Source organism: Dermacentor andersoni, chromosome 6 (genome assembly GCF_023375885.2).
Source record: "Dermacentor andersoni chromosome 6, qqDerAnde1_hic_scaffold, whole genome shotgun sequence".
Lineage (NCBI taxonomy): Eukaryota > Metazoa > Arthropoda > Arachnida > Ixodida > Ixodidae > Dermacentor > Dermacentor andersoni.
The window spans coordinates 125,351,111-125,372,698 of NC_092819.1; the positions used below are offsets into that span (position 1 = coordinate 125,351,111).

The following is a 21,588-nucleotide window of genomic DNA, read 5'->3' on the forward strand; positions in this document are numbered from 1 at the left end:
CACGTCGCACCTCACATTGCAAGTTGCCGTCGACGCGGTAGCTTCCGCAACGGCAATCTTTACCGAGCAATGTGTGCGGGGAGCGCTACGTGCTTCGCATTGCATCTAACCACAGGAGCACCTTACCATCAATTACGTGGTTCATATGCTTGTTTTGAGCTTGTTCTTTATTGAAACGTGTGCTGTTCTGTATGTTTAATGCGTAATTCCAAGAAATTTATCTACTATTCGTTTCAATTCTCTGAGTGCTTGTAGCCTCTGCCTTACCGGGGTAAAGCCATTACGTTTGAGGGCACAAGCGATTGATGATGGCAGTTCTCTGTCAACGTTACGCCAAGAAGATATCCCGGCTTCCTGCCCATAGACATCCTCACTGTAAAAATTTCTGTACCGCAGCGATTCCTGCATGAATGTGTCGATATGATAAGAGGGACTAGAGTCACAGTCAGACGGAAATATGCCATGTTTCCATTCCCCTTCAGAGTCGCGTAGGTCCAGTGAGGGGAATAGTCAAACATTCAGACCGCACTCAGTAAGGACCAACTGACGCAGCGATATCTCAACCGGGCCTGCTTCACATGCTCTGTACTCGCCTCTGATCTGAAGGTCTGATGTCGGTGCGGACATCTCGTGTCTGTTGCCGCGTGCAAACGGAACGGTCCTTTAAAAAATTATGAGATTTGACGTGCCGAAACAAAACTGCTTCTGATTGCGAGTGATGGTTCTGAGGGTTGCCTAGCAGTTTCCGGATATTCTTCTGATGGCGCTGAAGGTCTGTGAATGTTGTCCAGGGAAACTTTACACACAAAGTATCTTATGGGACGTTATAAAAGATACATCACTATCGAATGTCCACCACTGCAAATGCAGCACGTCTTTCAATTATACCACGTTCATGACAAACTTTGAACAGCCTCAGAGTTTTCTTTTTCACAGGAATTTGTGTGAATCAATGACTGAGTAAACCGAAATAAGTCAACCAAGTACGCGATCTCCATGAACATTTTGTTTATTGACATCGCCAAACATTGGTGCGACTAGGCGTTTGGGAGTGCGGAACGTTGTACGTGTCTCACACGAGTAACCGTAGCATTCGGTCGATGAAGAGTCGCTACGTCGCGTCTGTCCGTCGTCGCTTCGGCCACGGTGCACCAGCGCCTAGGCGTAGGCATCTTCGCATGCATCGATGTCGTTAACTGAGACAGCTTCCCCACATATGTCAGAATATTGTTCCAGACAGGCTGTGGGAATGGAGTCTCGCACCTCATATGCGACCCAAAGTGTGCATTCTGCAAGCGGAAAAAAAATGTATAGAAACCGCCGACTGTTATCGTCTATCTAGGCGAGTAGCTGAACAAGGTTATATGCTTTAGTAATTATGCGCTTGAAGGCATATATTTGTTCCAGTGAGAATATTCATATACACCTTGTTGTTTCACTGCGTAATGAATTAAAGACAGCCGTTAACGAGCGCTTGTGTAGAGCTAAGAAAAGTGTGTATGTATAAGCCGATTTGTCATAGGTGCCTAGTCTACAAAGATGGAGTGGGCCGCCATGGAAAGCGACAGCCATCCTCCTCTCCCACAGCCTTTATAGAGGGAGAGGGCCGTGGAAGGAGAGGACGACTGTCCTTCCCGAGCGCTCCGTCATGGCATTCAAACCTGCAAAGGCTCCAAACCTCTAATACTCCAGAACGTGCGCGTCCGAGAGTTGCAATAGTTGTCGTTTGGGGGCGAACGCGTCGCGCAAATCGGATGCGCGAGAGCCTGCGCTTACACCGACACCCGATCGATGAATGTCTGATCTACATCATCATCATCATCATCAGCCTGGTTGCGCCCACTGCAGGGCAAAGGCCTCGCCCATACTTCTCCAACTACCCCGGTCATGTACTAATTGTGGGGATGTCGTCCCGATCCGCATAAAAACCCCCTATCTAGATAAAAACAGAGTAAACATTCCCCCCCCCTCCCCCCCCCCCCCACACACCCACCCACACACCTAAAACACGGTCGCGGTGGCCGCATTTCGAAGAGGAGGAAATGCAAAAGCGGCCATGAAGCGGGCAGTGGATACACATTAAAGAGCCCCAGGTGGTCAAAATTATTCCGGAGTCCCGCACTGCGGCGTGCCTCACAATCATATCTTTATTTTGCATGTAACACGCAATTTAATTTTCTTTGCTGACTTAGTCCAATAAAGTCTTTTTCTCTCTTCCGTAATCGGCACACAACTGTCACTATGCGTATCCTGCATGTCATTGTTTTTAAATGAGATATCGGCCTTTTATCAGAGACGTGGGGTAAAGCACGCGAAGCTAAGTGTTCGCTTCAGAAACGATTCCACATTGCTTCATGAACAAAGGTACACACCGCAAATTTCGAAAAGCTCGCTCGGTCGCGATTGGCCGCCGGCTTGAGCATCTAGAAATAGGCGCTTTTGTGTGCGCATTCTTACTGCCCTCAGGCAGGTATGCACTCCTGATGTTCCCCTTGCGGGTTTCGATATGTCCGAAAAAATTACAGTAATACTCGCTATTCTCAATACTATAAATGTTGAAAATATTTTCTCTTTATATACATTCTTTATCTCTTTGCTCAGGCTCGCCACCAAGTGACCAAAGGACACGGAAGTGCCTCATGTGGCCTCCAGAGTATTTCGATAGTTAGTACCGGATAGTTATTACGTACAATGTTTCCCAAAATGGTGTCGTTGAACTTGGGAAGTGGAACACGAGCATGCAAACATCTCACCTGTAGGTTAATTTTTCAACAACTCTTACGCTATTGAAAGTTCGACTCGTTGTGCGGAGAGCTATGCCTAACGACGAGCATGGACTGGCGTCATCTTGACTACACTGGTCCGATGGGGGTTAGACCAACTTAGTCTTAAACAAAAATTCCCGCGCGAAAGTAGACAGAGAGGAGAACACTCAGCGAGGCGATATGGTATTGAGTCGGAGAACGAGCAGGATGAGCGTGAAAAGAGCGCCGAAGGAACCGAACATGTCCTGCGACGAATGCAGTGAGAAGACGCTGACCCCAGAATACCCATCGAAGCAAGCAACCAAGAAGAAACCCCAGAAGAAAGCAAGAATGGGAGCCAGATAAAGGAAAGCGAGAAGCCAGACAGCAACAATAAGAGTGACCAGGAAAACGCGCAAATCAAACCGGCAGCAAGCCAGCAACGCGAAGACAACATTTGGCAGACTGCTAGAAGCGCCTGCAGCAATCCACGCTGAGCTCGGTACCTTCAGACCTCGTGGAACGCATAATCCGAATAATCGAGCAGAAACTTAGGCGGATGGTCGATCAGAAGACTGCATAAAGGCTTCAGCAGCTGTTACAGTTTTTGGAGCAAGGTGCTACCCAAATGACGAAATCGATGACGGAGAATTTCGGAAAGTTAAGCGCGACGATCCTCAAGGAGGGCGAGAATATCGACGCCCTCACCAACGCGATCAATGGCTTAACCATCAAGGGTGATGCGAATGATGGGCGCCTCCTCACCCCTCGACAAGAACGAGAATAACCAAGAATGAAGCACAAACCGAATCAGAGCAACGTACGAACGACTTCTTTGCCTCAACATCGAGAGTAAGAAGAGAAGGGACTAAATGCTCAAAATGTGGCAATAGCATTGTCAATCGATGCGTCATAACAAGTGGAATACTCTACAGGTCACCTACATTCATCAACTGAACGTCACCGCCCCACAGGAATCAGAAACCGACGAACTCACACTCCGTGGATATGAGACCCGCAAAATCGAGGACGGCTATTCTCACGAGGAAACCGCACACAGCGCAACATCACTATATGAATCACAGAAAGGAACACACCCTCGTAGAAGCATTACCGAGAATGAACACACTCCAGTCTGTCTTCATACTATACGCGCACATTCTGCCGTCGCAACACTAAATCTCTTGGATAGACTCCTCAAGGCCATCAAGAAGATCACTAAAGGAAAGAAATTAATCGTATGAGATGACTTCAACGCGCCCCACGTCACCTGAGGTAATTATGTCACCTACAAGAAGGCAACGATATTCATGACGTGGCTCAACAAAACTGCTTGACATTGTGGAACGACCCGTAACTCCCCATCAGAGTGGAAAACAGCATCTCTAGGAAAACCAGCCCCGACCTCATCCTTTCCATCGGCAAACAGCAGGTCCAGTGGAAGAGGTTGGACGAAACCTTAGGGAGCGATCACCGCATCCTTCCCACAATGATACAACACCAGAAGACCCGTGAGGACGGGCCAGGCCAAGATCATGGACAGGGCCGCGTTTAGGCACCAAGAGGTTCCGGACGTGCAATACATCCAAGACTGGACGAATCGAATCCTATAAATGGGGACAAGTACACCAAGACCTTTTAAATTAGCATCGACAACTTTGTGGTGGTCCTCCACTTGCTCCACCTGTGGGAAGGGAGGCAGGGCCTGCTCACGCGATGGAAAAGGCCAAAAAAGAAATAGCAAACTCAAGCTTTGCATCGCCACCGTCACGAGGCAAGTGGAGGAGTACGCCTAGGAGTTGGCCGGCTGGAACGAGGTGTACGACCCACTCCAGGGCAGCGTGAGCAACTGCCGGCCGTTGGCAATCATAAAGACGGGGCTAGCTAAGACGGAATGGAAGTCCGTCGCGGAGGAACACATCTAGTGATTGATTCACAGCTTCCAGGGGATGGACGAAGACGTCCTGAAAGCGATCACCGAAAAGTACCTGGGCACTCAGCACCAATAGCCCGCGGCATCACCCTAGCAGCGTACACGGACCAATCAAAGCGGCAGGTGGACCGCATTTTCCTGCGCCGAGAAAATTGAAGAGGAACACGACACCAGTGAGAGACAGAATATATCATAAGGCGCTCTGCAACATGGACGTCGAGGCCACGAAATAGCTCCTAAAGTACATAAACGAATGCAGGGAAAGCGGAAATATCCCTGCGGCGTGGAAACATGCGGAGGGTACCCCGATATGGAAAACTAACAAGCCCATCAATCTACAAATCGTGCACCTGATTTCTCTCACGGCGGGCGGAGGCGAGTCAGTCAAACACGTGTTTCACAACCGACTTGCCCTGTACCAGGAGGAAAAGGTATTCCTGGCAAGCCTCATGTACGGCTTTCGACCCCACCTGTCGACGCAGGATGTTATCCAACAACTAAAGGAACGCGTGATAGCGGGACCATGAAACAAAAGAGCGCGATCCTGGCCTTGGACGTCAATGGAGTATTCGACAACCTCTTCCACTGTGCTGTGCTTTACAGCCTGGAGAAGGCAGACTGCGGCTAGAAAATTTAGAGCTGCGTTCAGGACTTCCTGACAGACCGAAGGGCCCCGGTAGGACTGTCCCACCTTAGAACGAAAATGTTCAGAGTCCCGCAGTATGGAACCTGAACCTTTCAGAGCTCGTCGCTGCTATTCACTCTTGCGACGATGCGCTTGCCGTTATTCTTGAGAGAACTTAATTATTCATCATTCCTCGTTTATTCATTCCTCATAATTATTCCTCATTTCTCAGAGAACATAATTATTCCTCAGTTATTCCTAATTTTCCCTTTATTATTCCTGAGAGAACTCAGAGGCATCAAGCATGCGTTATACGCAGACATAACTATCTGAACCAAGCCAGGCCTTTGCCCCGGAAAGCAGCAAGACGCGCTGCAGGAGATGGTTGACATGACCGAGAGTTACCTGCGTGACTACGACCTCGCGTGCACCCCGTAGAGCTCTAAGCTGCTGGTGTTGAGGGGGAGCACTACAGGGCGCCCTCTACCGGAGACGCCTTATCCCAAACTGACAATGAACGACATGAGAATGCCCAAGGCGACCAAGCTACAAGTCCTGGGGCCAGGGCTAGGCAAAGATGTGATAAAAGATATTTTGACAACGAATATTTGAGATACAGATACAAGATACTACCGCACTGATTATATCCGGTACGATACTTTCAATTTGTACCATTGATACTTCGATACATATGAATTTTTTTATTATAGATCTATATAATGTAGCAGCAAACGGGTATGCCTAAAAATGTTTACTTGGAAATTTCGCAACTCTGACCAACCTTGTTTGATTTGAATGAAATGTCTGTTAGCATCTCAAAATTTTTGCTTTTCTTGCTCAAAGTATAATATATTCATTATAAAATAATTTATTTGGGTTGCTTTAACTGCTTAAAGTGAAAGTTCTTTATACACTGCGCTGACAGCTGTTCTTGCTTGCCGCTTTTGTAATTGATGGTAGTCGTTACTTTATCTGCCGACCAACTAGTGGGTCTCCATCTAATTAAAAGAACGTCAATAAGAAGCCTCTGCACGATGACGCAAATACCACTGTGGTGTTTTAGAGAAACTTCGCTGTTGAGCGCGACCACGTTACTCTACTCCACCAAAAGGGACGCGCAGACCTCGTGGCGTGCCCTCGCTGGAGGGCTCTGGCGGAAAGAATAAAGAGTGTCGCTGCCTTTAGCTTTATTAAGGGGGCTCCGTGGAAAGAGCATAATCTTCAAAAGCGTAGTTCGGCCAACGTTTATAGTTTAGCATGGTGTCGTTGCGATGACCAGTACCACGTATCTTAATATACACGATGCATTCGTTCATGTATTGGAAATACAGGTACTGGGCGCAACAACGTAAAAAATATTCGCAACTTTTTCTATTCCCATTCTGCAATCAGCCCACCGCAATTGGTCGAAAACTTTTTCGGACCAGCCCCACTTCACCTGTCTGTCACGCGACGTGACGAAAAGCGCTTTAGCTCCCCATCTGATATGACGTGAACACACTGATTATGCATGATTTGACCGAACAAAAGATAAATAGCTATTTGTGATTCGATGCCTTCTCGGCTATAGGTCGAAAGTTTTCGGGCTGCACCCACTTCACCTGCCTGTCACGCGACGTCGCAAAACCGCAATAACTCACTGCGTCAAAGTGACGTGTACGTGCTAAAGATGCATTAATATGCCGAACAAAACTGAATTTTCTTCTGAATAACCGCAGATTGCTCCGTTCCGAAATGAATAAAAGATGGCTGCCGCCGATCGCTCATGTACTGGCTACATCGCACCTGCCGAAGAGCATGGGTTTATTTGCGCATAATAAAACATTTTGCGTGGCCGTGTAACGTTTTCGAGCAGATTCAGCACGTTTACGACCTTGCTCTGCCAGCGCTTGTTTGCTGAGGAACCGTTTTAGCGCCATTCTTAAGCTTCCGTCGCATGCCGCCGCGATTTTCGACCAGCCACCGCAAGCTAAGTAAGGGAAAGCGGACCAATCGCAGACACTGGCACCACCCTCTTCATTCGGTTATCGATTTTCAGTGCAGTGACTCGGCCCCATCGAATACCTCTCCAATTGAGCGTGCTTCTCGATTGTTGTCTGCCAATTAGATAAGACAAGCCGCTCAGTGTAGGCAATGTTATTCGTTTTCCAAGCAAACAAAAGTGACCTCCTATGAGCGAGAAGAGCGTTTGACTGGTCGGTTCAGAACACCGCGCGGGTGATCCCCCGATGCTTGCGTCGGCGGTTACGGAAATTCGACGTCAGCAGATTGAAATAAAAACATATTGGAATAATTTTACGTTATAGGGCCCACTGATACACATGTTACCGGACGTATAGTGGTACAGATACAAAATATCCAAAGAGTATTTCAGACAGTATCTAAGATAAATCTATCTTCCATACTGCTCAGCACTACCTGGGGCTCACCCTGTAGAAGGATGGCGGCGGGAATGGCTACAATCAACCAGCTCAAGAAGACCGCCACGCGGGTCGTCGAAATCATAAAGAGGATTGCGAACCGGCGACACCGCCGTAAGGTAGCAGGATAGGCTTAGGATAGCGGAGGCCCTGGTCACCAGTTTTGTAACGTACGGCACGCTTTATCTGGGGATCAAAAATTTCATTGACGAATACTACACTCCCTAATCCGAAATTTGAGCACAGCTCTGTATGTGTCTTCATTTCGAGATATATTGGCAGGAGCGGACAATCTGTCTCGTGCGGCACGTCTGAAGTAGAGCGAGTGTGGCGCGATAGCAGCTGCCGCAGATGGGCTTCCCAGACGACGCGGCTACTCTGGCGCCATCTCGTAGCCAACGTTGCAGCAAAGAGGGTGTGTGTATGTGGTTGTGAAGAGGAAGAGGAGCAGGTGAGCCCGTCTTGCGCGGTACTACGCTTTTCTTCACACGCTTTCGCCATACCCTCCTCCTCCCTTTTACACCTCATGGTACGGCCCCTCATCGTACGGCCCTCCTCCTAGCCATCTCTTTGCTATTGCGTCTTCATTTGCCGCTGAGCTCCGCCTTCGCCTTCATCCTTCGCTGCGCTCGTTCGCTCGGCTACGCCGAAGCCCATCGCCATGACGGGCGCCTAAGAGTTGCGCTCTAAACAGCGGCATTGGCAAGCTGGATGCTCTGATAGGAAAGGCGTAGAAGGTGTCGTTGGGGCTACCTCAGACGGCGTTGGATGGAAACCTACTGAGTCTGGTTTGCCACATCACTTGGCAAGAGCTGGTGAACGCCCATAGAACGAGTGAACTCGAGAGATTAATGCTTAGGAAGACGACAAGAGACTTTGAGAAGCATATGTTACCGAGGAGAAGGCGACAAAGGCAGGAAAAGAATTTCGCTGCAGCAACGAAACCACTGAAAAGCCACGGCACTGCTGCCCTACATGCATCCAGAGCATCATAAGGGAAGAAGAACGGCGAGAGTAAAGATGATCAGAAAGGCTTACGACCAAGACGAGGATATCCGCTTCGGGGATGCCGCGAAGTACAGAGGTTTGAAAGCGCGCGCAGTCAGCGCTACGAACATGAGATTAGAACAGCTCGCGGCCGCGTCGGTTGCCACCCGGGCCGCGGACTCGGCCGAAGAGACGCGATCGTCTTCCCGGTGCGAGCCGCGATGGGAACGAAACAAGTAATGGTGATAACGGACCCGCAAGTGGCGTGTAGGCAGTACGAACTTGAAAGGATAAGTGCTCCTACTTCAGACGCACTCAAATGGACCAAGGACCTCTCAGACATATACATTGTCTTGACTCTGGGCCATGAGTCTTTCTTGGGGAATACTCCTCGGGCTAACCCGCCAGGGCACTGTGTCACCCCACGGAAGACCCCGACTTAGGTGGACCCAGACGACACAATGAAACGTGGCGCATTACAGACTCGGCAGGTAAAGGCATCCTCCACCACACCCCAAACTAACGAGAGGGGACACCGTTGTATGAAGAAGGCTACATACAAATAAGTTGCTGCACAGGATACTCTCCCGCACGATGTATCTACCACGTTATGACTACGCCTGCAAGAAATGCTCAGCCTCATGCACCCTCATACCATATGGTAGACCATATGGTATGCCAGTGTCCGCACAGCATGACCCTACCCTTTACCCCCAACCCATATTCCGAAGAAGTGGGATGACCTGCTGACCAGCTCGTGCTCTGAGGACCGATTTCAACTGGTGGACAGAGTGCGGCGGGCGGCGAGGGACCATGGCGTCCTGAACTGAAGCGGCACACTTGAGGACGGCCATCGTCGTCTGCTCTATAGATAAAGTTCATTTTTCGCTCATTTCCTCGCTTTATATTTTCTCCTATTGTGTTGCCTTTTTACTGCACCCGCTTTTGTCGACGCCCTGCCAATGACCCATTTGTTTTTTGCGCGGGGTCAAAGATGTTTGGAGTGTAGGGGTATGGGAGGGATTGTCCTCATTATTCCCTCCCACTCCTAATTTGAGAGCGGCACTGGCCCCGACTCACTTTACGTTTGGCATTTCCCTTTCAGTCATGTCTTAGTGTCTCTCCGCTCTAACAGTCCGCCACACGAATAATTTTGATCTGTGAGGAGGAGCAGGGGTGGGGGGAAGGGAGTTTGCATTCCTAAGACGCTCTCCACTCTGCCTACGCCACTGTGTGTGGCAGGTGATTTAACTGAAAAATGTAAAACGCTCATGCTCCCGTTTGTCCAATATTTCTTTTTTTTTCTCTCTCTTTGGCACGAAGTCAATAAAATTCATTTTTTTGCACAGAAACGATATATGGAAAGGATTTGCCACGCCATATTCAAGTACGTTACCCGGCGCGTTCATTATGAGCTGCTTAACAAGCGCGCTGATAGCAGGGTCTGAGGTCGTAAGCACGCACCACGGGGTCTTCGCTTCGCTTCCTCATCTTTTGGTACAGGTATCGACATTAACTTCGCCATCATCGAAAAGTATTGTTTCAGCCGAAAGGCGAAGCAGTGACGCGATAGCTAAAAATTAAAATATTAAATTATTGAGCTTTACGCGCCAAAACCACTTTCTGATTATGAGGCACGCCGTAGTAGAGGACTCCGGAAATTTCGACCACCTGGGGTTCTTTAACGGGCATTTAAATCTAAGTACACCTGTGTTTTCGCATTTAGCCTCCATCGAAATGCGGCCGCCGTGGTCGGGATTCAGTCCCGCGACCTCGTACTCAGACGGGATAGCTGAAGAAATATAATGCACATTATGCCATAGACTGTTTTGTACAGTGTTTGTAGCAGTGAACTTTCGTAGAGAGCGAACTACCTTCATTCGAGAAATAAAAAGTATGAACCGCCCGTTATCTGGCGCAGTCTACAAAAATAATAGCAAAAATCTTTCGCAGATTCCTGCTAGTCCGAGCAATTGACAAATCAGTCACAGCGTAGCTGTAATAAGTCAATTTTCACATCCTTCAAGGGAAGCACCCTGTAATATAATCTACATCCTTAAATATCAACACTGGTGTAACTCAGTCTATAACTCACATAGTTACACAATAAAGGTGTAAATCTGTCTTTAATTCCCGCCCTTACAGTCTTTAAGACTGTACGCGTATGGGTTATAGATTGAATTACACCGTTATTGTATAAGGGCTTGAGATATGGACCGATTTATAGCATTATTCACTTTTAAGTATGTCGATTATCTTCGACAATGCAAGATGAATGTTTGATGGGTGTTCTTCGTGACGAATCGTCACTGACATCCTGGTCATAGATACACTTTTCTTCTTGCACGCACTATACACGGCCGCCTACACGTTTGATTGTGTGTGCGTATGACGCCATCGGACAGCTGGGGAGAATGCACCATCGAACTCCGCCCCTTCTCCTTCGAGCGCCGGCACCGTACGAATTTCGGTTTCACCTCCAAACAGGAGCCGGTAAAATGGAATGCGAGAAGTAAAAATTACTGATTATTGACTTAAAAAGAAGAATAAATGACGGAATTACCATAAATAGGGATGTGATGTCTAGTCGCGGCAGGTGTTCGTAAGAACTATTATTTTTATGAAAAAAAAAAACATTTTTTTAGATAAGCACACGCAGAAACTGCACTGTACTTACCGTCTCCGAAGTGAGCAAAATCTGCAATAGCGCAATTCTTGTAGTCCGTGTAGAGGATGCGACCAGACTCAACGGGACTGCTTTCTGCAAATCACAAAGAATGTAGCCACGTAAAATTTTCTCTGATTTCTGCACCGCTATAGGAAGAGTCGTATGGATTATTGCAGCGATACGTGTCAGAATAGTCGCACTCGTTAATTATGCGGATGCTTGTGGTGCACCAATTATATGAATTTCACGACGCGAAAGCATCAAACGGCCCAATGAGTGTGAGGGCCGGCATCTGTCTTCTGGACTAGCGAAAAACGGCACCTCAATTCCCATTGGCTGTGACGCGACGTCACGTGGTCGCCTCGACGCAGCAGAGCGGACTGCCCAAGTAGCGCGCCATGTGTTGCGTGAGGGAAGGAGCATGGCAGCGACGCCACGTCACCTTCCCTCTCGCAAGCCTGTACTATCCGCACGTTCCTTGTCCACGCAAGCTCTCGCCTGCGTTCTAACTGCGTCGCGGTAATCGTTGTAGAGAAATTAATGCATATATATTAAGTAACAAAATGAATTCGAAAGGAGCGACTTTGGCTGAAGTGAATTTAGAACCTACGACGCCACGCTCAGAAGCCGAGTGTCTTACTGGCCAAGTGTCTCAAGGCGCCCGATTGTCCGCGAGGAGTTCATAACTCGAACGACTGTTCAGCGGCGATCAAACGAACACTAAAGTTTCGCATTCGCATCTTACGATCATAGGCAGGTCGCGAACGTAGTTACCGCGCCTACAAGGGCGCCCCTCGCGGCGGCGAGCGCGGACCCGGCAGGATACGACCGGCCCGCTTGCGTTTGGAAAGCGTGTCTGTGCACTGTTTCGCGCGTAGCTGTTGCCTTTTCTGAGCAATGCCGAAGTGCAACCCGAGCAGTTGCGTAGTGGGCTGCAAAAGCACGTACACCAACTCACGAGGAAGAAATTTTTACAGGTTTCCAAGCCGACCGTGTGAATCAGAACGGCGTCAACACTGGATCGCGCTCGTCCGACGCCATAAGCTGTTTTATGTTCCGGCGTTATGCCAAGTGCGTTAACGTTGAATTCGTTGCTTTTAAAGCAATGATGGCAGCAACGGGACACCTGCAGTGCGTACCAGCCCGCGGCATTCAGGAAGAGAGCGCAACGACTGCTGATAGCCTTCCTGCGAGACACGGGGATCATCCACACCTGGTGACACACCCCTGATCTCAACTCGAAGGAGGATCAGGTGGAACAATTGCCGGCTATGTATTCCAGGCTAACCCGCCTGCTTCAACATCACCACCACCACCACGGTACCAGGATATGCAGCAAACAAAGTAGTTTGTTTCCTCACTGTGCCGCAGTAAAGCCGTGGAACTCTTTCCCAATCCTCTCCCATTCAAACAGCGCTAGGGCTTGCTGAGAGCTACGAGGAGGGGTTGCAGCTGGCTCATCTCGCATACACCCTTCTGCGCCCAGCATATCAACCAAGGGGCAGTTGAGATCAACAAAATATTTGACGACGTGGTTTATTGGAACGTCCTTTGCACGCACTGAAAAATCGCAGCATAAAAGTATCGAACTTTCAGTAATTCGTGCGAAAATATTTTCCCAGCGTTTTCTAACACAACTGGTAAGTTCCTGACCTTTTTTTGTTTTTGGGGAGAGCAACGTTAGAATACCTCGGGTAGGTCTTACGAGTCGTTCGTACGCCCCACCTTCTTGGATGAGATGTTTTGGATTCGCATTTGCCGTCCTGTATGTACAGGAAAACTACCGCGGCGTGCTTGCAGTTCCCTGCGATGCCAGCACGGCAATCGCAGCTCCCCGCTAGGATTTGTCTGGGTCTTCAAGAATGAATATCACCTATAATTTCATGCGTCCACACCGTAGATAACGAAGTATCTTACGCTGAGCTTCACGCATCTCGCTGGTGCGTTATTTTTCGTTTGCGGAATACACTTAACAGTCACTTCCGATCAGTGCGAGTTCAACACTTCCCTCACGTCGTAGACGTGCCCCACTTCAAGTAGAAGACTTCCTTTCTCTAAATTCTTTTCGCGAAAAAAGCAGTCAAGATCTTCTAATTCCTGAAACCCGATTATAATTAATATCGGCACGCTGTTTCACGCCATCGCTGCCGTTTGACAGGGCGCCAAACACGCAGCGCGAGCTGCTGACGCCGTGAGTAATCCTACCGCATTCGCGCAACTGTTAGTCAGATGGCGCTAGGGGTCGGAAAGACAGGGCGCCGCCTAGCACTTGCAACGTGCCCATAAGCAGTGCTTAGGTGTCCTCGGGCTTTTTTAGTACGATCTGAATTATGCTACTACCGATGAACACTGGTGACATTGTTGATAACACAGGGATAAAGTCGTATAATTTAGTCATCTTTCAATCACCTTGATGACAACTTAGCCTTTTGGAGTCATAGTGAATTTTCCAGCAACTGAACCCGTGAAGTATTTCAGAGGACGGACTGGTAGAGCCAGATCAGCTGGCTCTACATCCGAACGGAACCTTCATAATAAAGTTATTGGGGCGTTCGAAATATTCTGGTATAGAGGTCACTTTGTTATAAAAGTCGAGCAAGGCACAGTTCACAATACAATTGGAACAGAATTAATCTTTCGTTAAAAAGCTAATGTTCTTATTGAGGTGCTCGACAATATTTACCATAATTGTGCAATGTTAGTATATCTCGGCAGGAAAGTAATGAAAAATAATCCATTACTTTTTAATAGTTCGCCGCTTACATTTATGGGGCAGTAATCCACGGTAATAAATTGCATACTAAGGAAAAAAGTTGTATTTGTAATCCGCTATTTGTTTCTGTAACTTGCACAGGACTGGCTCACGCAGTATTACAGCGTGTATTGGCTGAAGACTTCGTGATGAAGTTCATTCGAGTCGGTGAAAGTCCGTGCGAAAGAGACTAGTTTATTACGGTTGTTTGTTTAGGCAACTGACTATAACTTCAGGAATTAGCAAGATAGGGAATGTCCTTCATTGGCAGACTCATCGCACCTGTGTCAAAAGTGGAGAGCATCGCGTATATTTAAGCAGATATATTTTTTAACTAAATTATACTGCCTGCAAAAGCTGGCTCTGCTGCTGCGTCCACACTGGTTATTACGCATTGCTTGCCTCCACTGCTGAAGATCGGCAGTGTTCTTTGCGTCACACGTAATCCTCGCCACATTTATGACCTAAAAATTTGAGGGACACCGCTGCAATGGCAGTCTATCGCTTGCCTGAGGTCGCAATGTTGCGCTGTTGACACTTTGTTGAGAGACCTTTCACGCGCCATCTGCTCTACTGTTTCACTGGTTTGTTCAAGTTGTGCTTACACTACGTAATTAAAACCAAATGTAATTTTTGCGGCTGCGCTTACTTGATCCGACGGTGTATAGAGTGACATCCGGTGAATCACCTGGCATGTGGTAAAAAGGCACTTTCTTTCTGTAAAGGCAAAGAAATATCGTTATTGTCCGGCAGACCATTAATCTTGAAACAAAGTACAGAGAGCTCCGATATGGAAATTTCCGCTTTATTTTCGAATATCAAATGTGCCTGCATTTTCCGTACTTGCAACGTGGCTCCTGAGACAGCCCGCACAGCTGATGTCTTCAATAATGGTAGCGTGCGAAGCTTCAGTCATCAAGTGAGCATTGAGAAGCTCTGGGAACTACACAAACACCGAATCTCCGCGGCCTATATCGACAAGAGCAGAAAAAAAAAGGTTAATTAGTCGAATGGTTGAAATTGTGAAGTATTGAGATTGCGAGAGATCCGCCATTACGCGTACTTCAAGCAACAATGGTGGTAATGTGTCTAAAAACAAAATTTTGACCTATTGCGACGTAATTACACAAATAAGTTCGCCCATAATGTTACGCAATATTCTGTCTACTTCATTATGCTTCCACTACATTTAAGTGTACTACTATGGAAAACGATGGTCGGAATGCTGGTGTTGCTGGTGTTTGCGCCTGTATTGCTCCACATTTTTAACGGCGCATATTTTTTTGTTAAAAAAAAAAATATTCCTCCTAATTTTTTTCAACAGCTCTCTTTTAATGTAATACCAGAGTTTCAGTCCTCAGAGGTGAAATGAGGGACGATTAAAATCGTAGTAAATAGTTTCAGGAAAGTATTTTCCATTGATGTGCCGTCAACTCGCAAGATTTAGATTAAGTGTTTTCTGTAACATCCTCTCAGCTGAAGTGTATTTGCGAGCTGTCAGGGTACCGCTTCTTTCGTAAATATGCTACACCTTTTAGTGAAAGGACTGAACTTTATTCTCAATTTACAGCTAAGTTAACTTCTGCTCACTGAGTGCTCTCCGTTGTCTCACTCTCGAAAGTATACAGGCATATTCTTTCGCGTCTTTTTGTTTCCGGTAGTCTTATATTATTCAATTCGTTGTAGGCTCCTGCCTCATCTCGTCCCGAGCTCACCCGCCTCCCTCCCAAAAAGAAGAGAAAAGAATGAAAGAAGGAAAGAAGAGAAGAGAAAATAAACCGTGTCCAATGGTGGAATTAAGAAATACCAATTACCCAAAGGCTAACAAATGTTGGCGAAATCATTATTTCGTCAGATTCCTATGACGTATTTCATCCATGAAATACAAGTTTGACTTATAACTTTTGCCTTTTGGTTGGCGCGTTGCAACTGTGGCTCTCTTTCAAAAGTGCGTTTGCTCTCCACTTAATCGCGCGCCTTACATTATCAATGCGGCTCATATATCTAATTTCTCTGACCATGCACTAGAAGTTACTCACCTACGTGATCAGACTAAGTCATTATTAGCTTTATTTTCCCCCCATCGCAGCCAGACTTTAAACACCTTTCCTTCAACTTTGCTATTATCAGTTTCCCGTCAAGCTTCATGCAAAACTTAACAAATAAGCTTTCACATTGAATAATTGTGACAGTTATCCCTCTTCAGCACAAACCCAGCCCTTACGTATTACCCCTTCGGGAGCGTTTAAAATACCTAATGAATGAATGGAATGAATGAATGAATGAACGAATGAATGAATTAATTAATACTCGTACAGGCTATACGTGAAATCATCAAGGAGACCTGAGCGATAGCCTTAACGATGGCAGCGTTAATACATTCAGGTAACATATACGAGTGGTCGCTGGCCAGTTTTGTCTGCTCCTAGAGGGATATTTTATTGACAGACAAGACACAGGTTGAACAGAGCTTGTGTGCTCTAGCCTGCTACTCTGCACTGGGGAGGAGGGAAGGGGAGTGATAGTATTGGGTGGAATGTTGATGATAAAAGACGTGTTGAGTGCCTATGTACATTAGACGGTGGTCCTACTAGAGCCACTCCTCTAGTTTTTTTTTTTGTCACACAGGAGTTTAACAGCTCTTTCCTTATTCGCATTGCAGTTGCAGTATCTGGCCATGGGCAAAAAAAAAAAAAATAGCATAATCCGACAGTGGTTGCTTCCCAGAGTTGGCTAGGGAATCATCCAGTGTGCGTCTTTCCAGCATTTATGCTGGAAAGTCATTTAATGCGCATTCCACCGTTTCAGCCGTCCGACAGCGGTCCTAATCAGGGTTTTTCGAGTATAGTGGCCGATGAGTAGCGGCGGTGGAAACAACGACCAGCTGAATCCTTCGTAGCAATACGGGTTTGCTGCGCGTAACCTGCGGGGAAAAACGTTTGGGTCGATCATATACACGTGTCTGTGAATGTTGTCTGTGTGGGCTCTGTGTATCCTTGGGAGGTCCTGCATGAGTGCCTCGATCAGTGAGTCTAGTATAACGTATGTGATGACTTCGCCAAGAGTGGCACTCGCTAAAGCTACCAGGGCTTCTAATCTTTGTGCTCACACGCAAACATCCCAAACAAGGAGACGCGAGGAGAGAGAGGGAGATCAAAATAGAGGAGAGTTGCTGCGATTGCTGAATGCCAGAGCACCGCACGAATAGTGCGGGACATCTCGGCTCGGCTGTCACCTGCGGCAGTTGTATTCGTCCACTTTCATTTCGCTTTCCTTTGTCGCCTCCAGGTATCAAACAAATCTAACAACTAATATCCCTTAAGCTTCTCTTGGCTTCGTCGCCTGATAGCTTTATATGAGCAAAGCTTCGATCGGGCTGGTTGGCACTGAGTAACTCTTAGTTTCGTAGCGCGGAATTTGCACATGCGTTATCTCCGCAAGTTGATTGGTTTGATTCTCATTTTCTTTGCGTTATTACGTTCATTTGTTCAAAGTGTCTGGCATTTAGGTTCGGTTGGAAATTAGCGCATGTTCGTTTCAGTTGTGTATTTCGTCTTTGCCCAAAACTTCAGCGCTTCAACTATAAGACACTTATGTTGTTGTGGCCATAGCGGATGTTTGCTACGCTATCGCTATTTGAGTAGGTTCATATTGAAACATGCAACGAATTTCTTTTGTGCTCGTTATTACATGCTCTCAACTGCCTTGCGAAGCAGCGTGCCAGAGAGCAGCTGCAGCAGCAGCAGTGGAAAAGTTGAACGAAGAAGCAACAAATATTAATACTTCACCGACTATTATGATACACCCTAATGGGAGTTTCGGCGTGCTAGCTTAAGTGTTTTGAATTCGCAACATATTGTTACGTAAGAAGACGCAGATGAAAAGCTATATACAAGTATATTTACAACGTAATACGCCGCACTTGGCCAAGAGGCAACAGCCCGCGCTAGCCTCCAGTCGTCGTCATCGTGTTCTTACTGCTCGCCTCTTCGTCATTGGTAATACTATTCCGTAGCAATATTATGGCAAAAAATTTGGTTGGGAAGCACAAGGTCCTCACGGCGGCGTCGCTGAGTCTCTGCTGTAGACAAAGCACTTCCACCGGTTGCACCGCTCATTGTTCAGAAAGAACTGGCTTTGTAGTATGATTTATATTGTCACGTGGTAGTAACCGCGAAGAACGACACATTGTCGAAACTGTGGCACTCTCAACCTGCACGCACATCCTGTTACGCAAAAGGCTTTGACGAGGAAGCCGTAATATATAGAAAACTTCAAACACATATCCACCCACTGCAGAGCGGGAGAGTCCCCTACGCAAGTGTGCTTTTTTTGCATCAAGTTTATTCTCTCTCTCTCTTGTCGAAATTACGAGTTACAAATTTAAATATTTATTGGCCGAACTTGTGCTCAGCGAAACAAGCAACACTCGAGCACAAGGACATCGGCGAGCAGAGTCTGTGATCGTCGAAAATCTGATTTGCGGTTCAAGCGCTTCGGCTTTTACACATGACTCGTCGAAGGCTCCCTGCAGTGGAATCGCTGGTGCGCGCGTGGCTTCCAGAAAGTACAACGCAATTCGCGTCGCACATACAATCACATTACAAACATACTTTGGTGACTGCAGCAAACATATAGAACTATCGATAACATCCGAGTAGCTTCTGATACAGGCAGGCGCGTCGTGCTACGTCGGAGAACGCTTAACATTCGTTAGCCTGTGAAAAGCAGTAACCGAGGAAACATCAAGAAGTGAACAGAAGGTGGATGGATGGATGGATGGATGGATGGATGTTATGAGCGCCCCCCTTTGGAACGGGGCGGTGGGTTGCGCCACCAAGCTCCTGCTATTATACCACTTAATGTCCTACTCTGGTTAAACAATAAAACAAGAGAAAAAAAGCACTATGAACTCCCACAACTAAATTTTCGGATCCCCTATTGTCAACTGTGCTGTTGTACGTCTCCGTTTTTTGTCATTTCTCTACTTTTATTATAAACATGGTGTGCTAGACTTTCACAGTTAAGAGCCTTGTACACCGACGTTGGTAATAGTACATCAACGAGATCCTTACACAGGCGCTTACTATTCACGCACGCTACGCGTTGAAATTACAAGTACCTTCCTTTCTAAAATGCTAAAAGAGGTTCCAACTTCTTGTAAATATCCATGGACATTTCTGGCGTTCACATCACATGACGAGACAGTGAGCTCTGGCAGCGTGTTTCGGCGTCGCATCTAAATAACTATTCGCACGAAGGCGTTGTCGTGATCCCTCACAAAAAGAATAAAGAGATAGGTGGGATGGGACTGCAGCTTCTCTCAGGTAAATGGGCGGGCAAGTGCGCGCTTCCTTAAGGGTTAAGGAATAATAAATACTATTTACCCCACATACCCAGGTAACGGTTAGTTTGGCCAATCTACACAACTGCAACCAAGGAAATGTATATTCGGTTGTTTATTTTCTCTGTCTTTCTTCTTTGTTTTTCATCGCACAATATTATTATTAAAATTGTAAGTACCCTTCATGAAACCAGTACTTAAGACGCCCCCTGCCTTACTAAGCCGAAAATGGGACCGATTTCTCTTAGAACTGTGGAAACCACTAAAAAGTGCGTCTATACTAGCAATGATTTCTTTCGAGAACGGGTGAATCCGTGCACATGGCATATCACCGGGGGTCTTTTACGTAACACTTCCGTTGCTCTTTCAGACACCTTGCTCCCTCTTGCTCTATTCGAGCTCAACATCAGTTCAAATTGCGTCTGCCGCTGCGCTAGCTCCAGCGGCAACTGTCCTGATAGGCTGCCCTTCAACCAGCGCCCGCTTTAGGCATAAAGCGAACCGCTCCAAAAGAGTTACGCGAAAGTTTCTTGGCAAGTAAAGTGTTCAAGAAACCTGATATTACATACCTCTCTTTCCCGTCATCTCCGGCCAGTGACCAAATGTACGTAGCAGTCTTTGTCTTCGGATCAATATCTACTCTGCGTGCAGAGAGGCACTCAAAAGTACTGTCATTGTTGGCGTCCATGACCGCAATGGGATGGTCAAAGGCTTCAAATGTCTGCGGAAAAAAGATATCGTCAACTGCACCTCACGAGCCGCAAAGCTATCTTCCAGTGATTGGGCTGTTCAGCTCGTTATTTGGATTACAGTGTCGTAAAAAGATGTCTAATAATTTTTCCAAAGAAAACGGCATCTCTTTACATTAAGAAGCGATCAGCATGTAGGTATGAAACCTTATTGCGCCAGAGCCAAGCGAAATATAATTAATGTTTGGCCTTATTGCACCAAACTGCGTGCCTATCATGGAGGAAACGGCTGCTCCTCCCTCACGCTGCACATTTACACCAAGAACGTAAGCTTACCAACTCGCTCAATTCACTGTGTTGCTTGTACGATTGTTCCGACTATGCGGCTCTAGAACAGTGTGTTCAAAACATAGTAAATACTAGCAGGTACAATTTGCCCACTGCACCCTGGTTTTTCTCTGCTCTGTTTTTTTCTTATTTTTTCTCGGCGTTCTGGTTTTTCATGTAAAGTCGATTGATGTACTGGTGTTCATTGTTTTGTAGTTAGCCAAAACATCGTGCGCTCCTGCTGATATATAAGACAGCTATGATAGCATCAGCATTTACCACCCGCAATATGTTGCTTGTTCGATCAGCCTAAGTCGACATGAGGAATGTAAAATTCTTTTTGTACGTTTAATAAGCGCTGTGTTCTAGTAAATTAAGCTGAGTAGTATGAAGAGATAAAGAAAAATGTGTTGTCATATTATACTATGCAATGTGCCACCTTACGTAATTAGTGCAAAGAAATAACCTCTTGTTACTCTTAATAACTTGTTGCCTTTCCAGTGGCTTTGAATTCTACCCCCAAGGCTCCAAGAACCATTACTCATCCCCTGCTGCCGCCAGCCATTGCTCATCCATACCCATGTAGGAAATAAATTTGATCTAGTAGCTCGTGCATTTTGAATCTCATTCCCCTTGCAAATTTGCTGCTACGAAGCGGCTGTTAGGTTTGCGGTATGAATCGTAAAAATAATCTTTGCGTAAAATGTGCTCAAGTGAACATTTGCAATGCGTTTAAATCTACGTGTATTTACCCCGCAGATATTGAAAACGTGCAGCAGCTGTGAACTACGGTCACGGTTAACGGTCGCTGACATAACTGTACGCACAATAGTTCTCTTGGCGACGATTATTATTCTGAAGCAGGGATTATTATTCGTCTGGTTTCGGCAGCCAAAATTTGCTCGCATAATTGTCCACCACACGTGTGTGATGTTTTCTGTAAACACCCTTTAAAACATTTCTTTCCTTCCGACCTCCGTGAGAAAACTTTATATGTATGCTGAAAAACATGGCAGCGGTTTTTGTTGCAAGGTAATGCGCGTTTACACATGAACTTTTGAGCTGTTCGAGCCACGGGCGTAGACAGGATTTCATTTCG

At 46.7% G+C, this 21,588-nt stretch overlaps 1 protein-coding gene across 1 annotated transcript; it reads right to left on the reverse strand.

Moving 5' to 3' along the window:
* Positions 1-1,001: 1,001 nt before the first annotated feature.
* LOC126523532 (uncharacterized) lies at positions 1,002-20,251 on the reverse strand. Its single transcript, XM_050172133.3, has 4 exons — positions 20,043-20,251; positions 14,779-14,846; positions 11,387-11,470; positions 1,002-1,289 (listed from the first exon to the last, which is right to left on the reverse strand). The coding sequence occupies exons 1-4, from the start codon at positions 20,159-20,161 to the stop codon at positions 1,159-1,161; spliced, it is 402 nt and encodes a 133-aa protein (XP_050028090.2). The 5' UTR covers positions 20,162-20,251; the 3' UTR covers positions 1,002-1,158.
* Between the last annotated feature and the right edge of the window lie 1,337 nt (positions 20,252-21,588).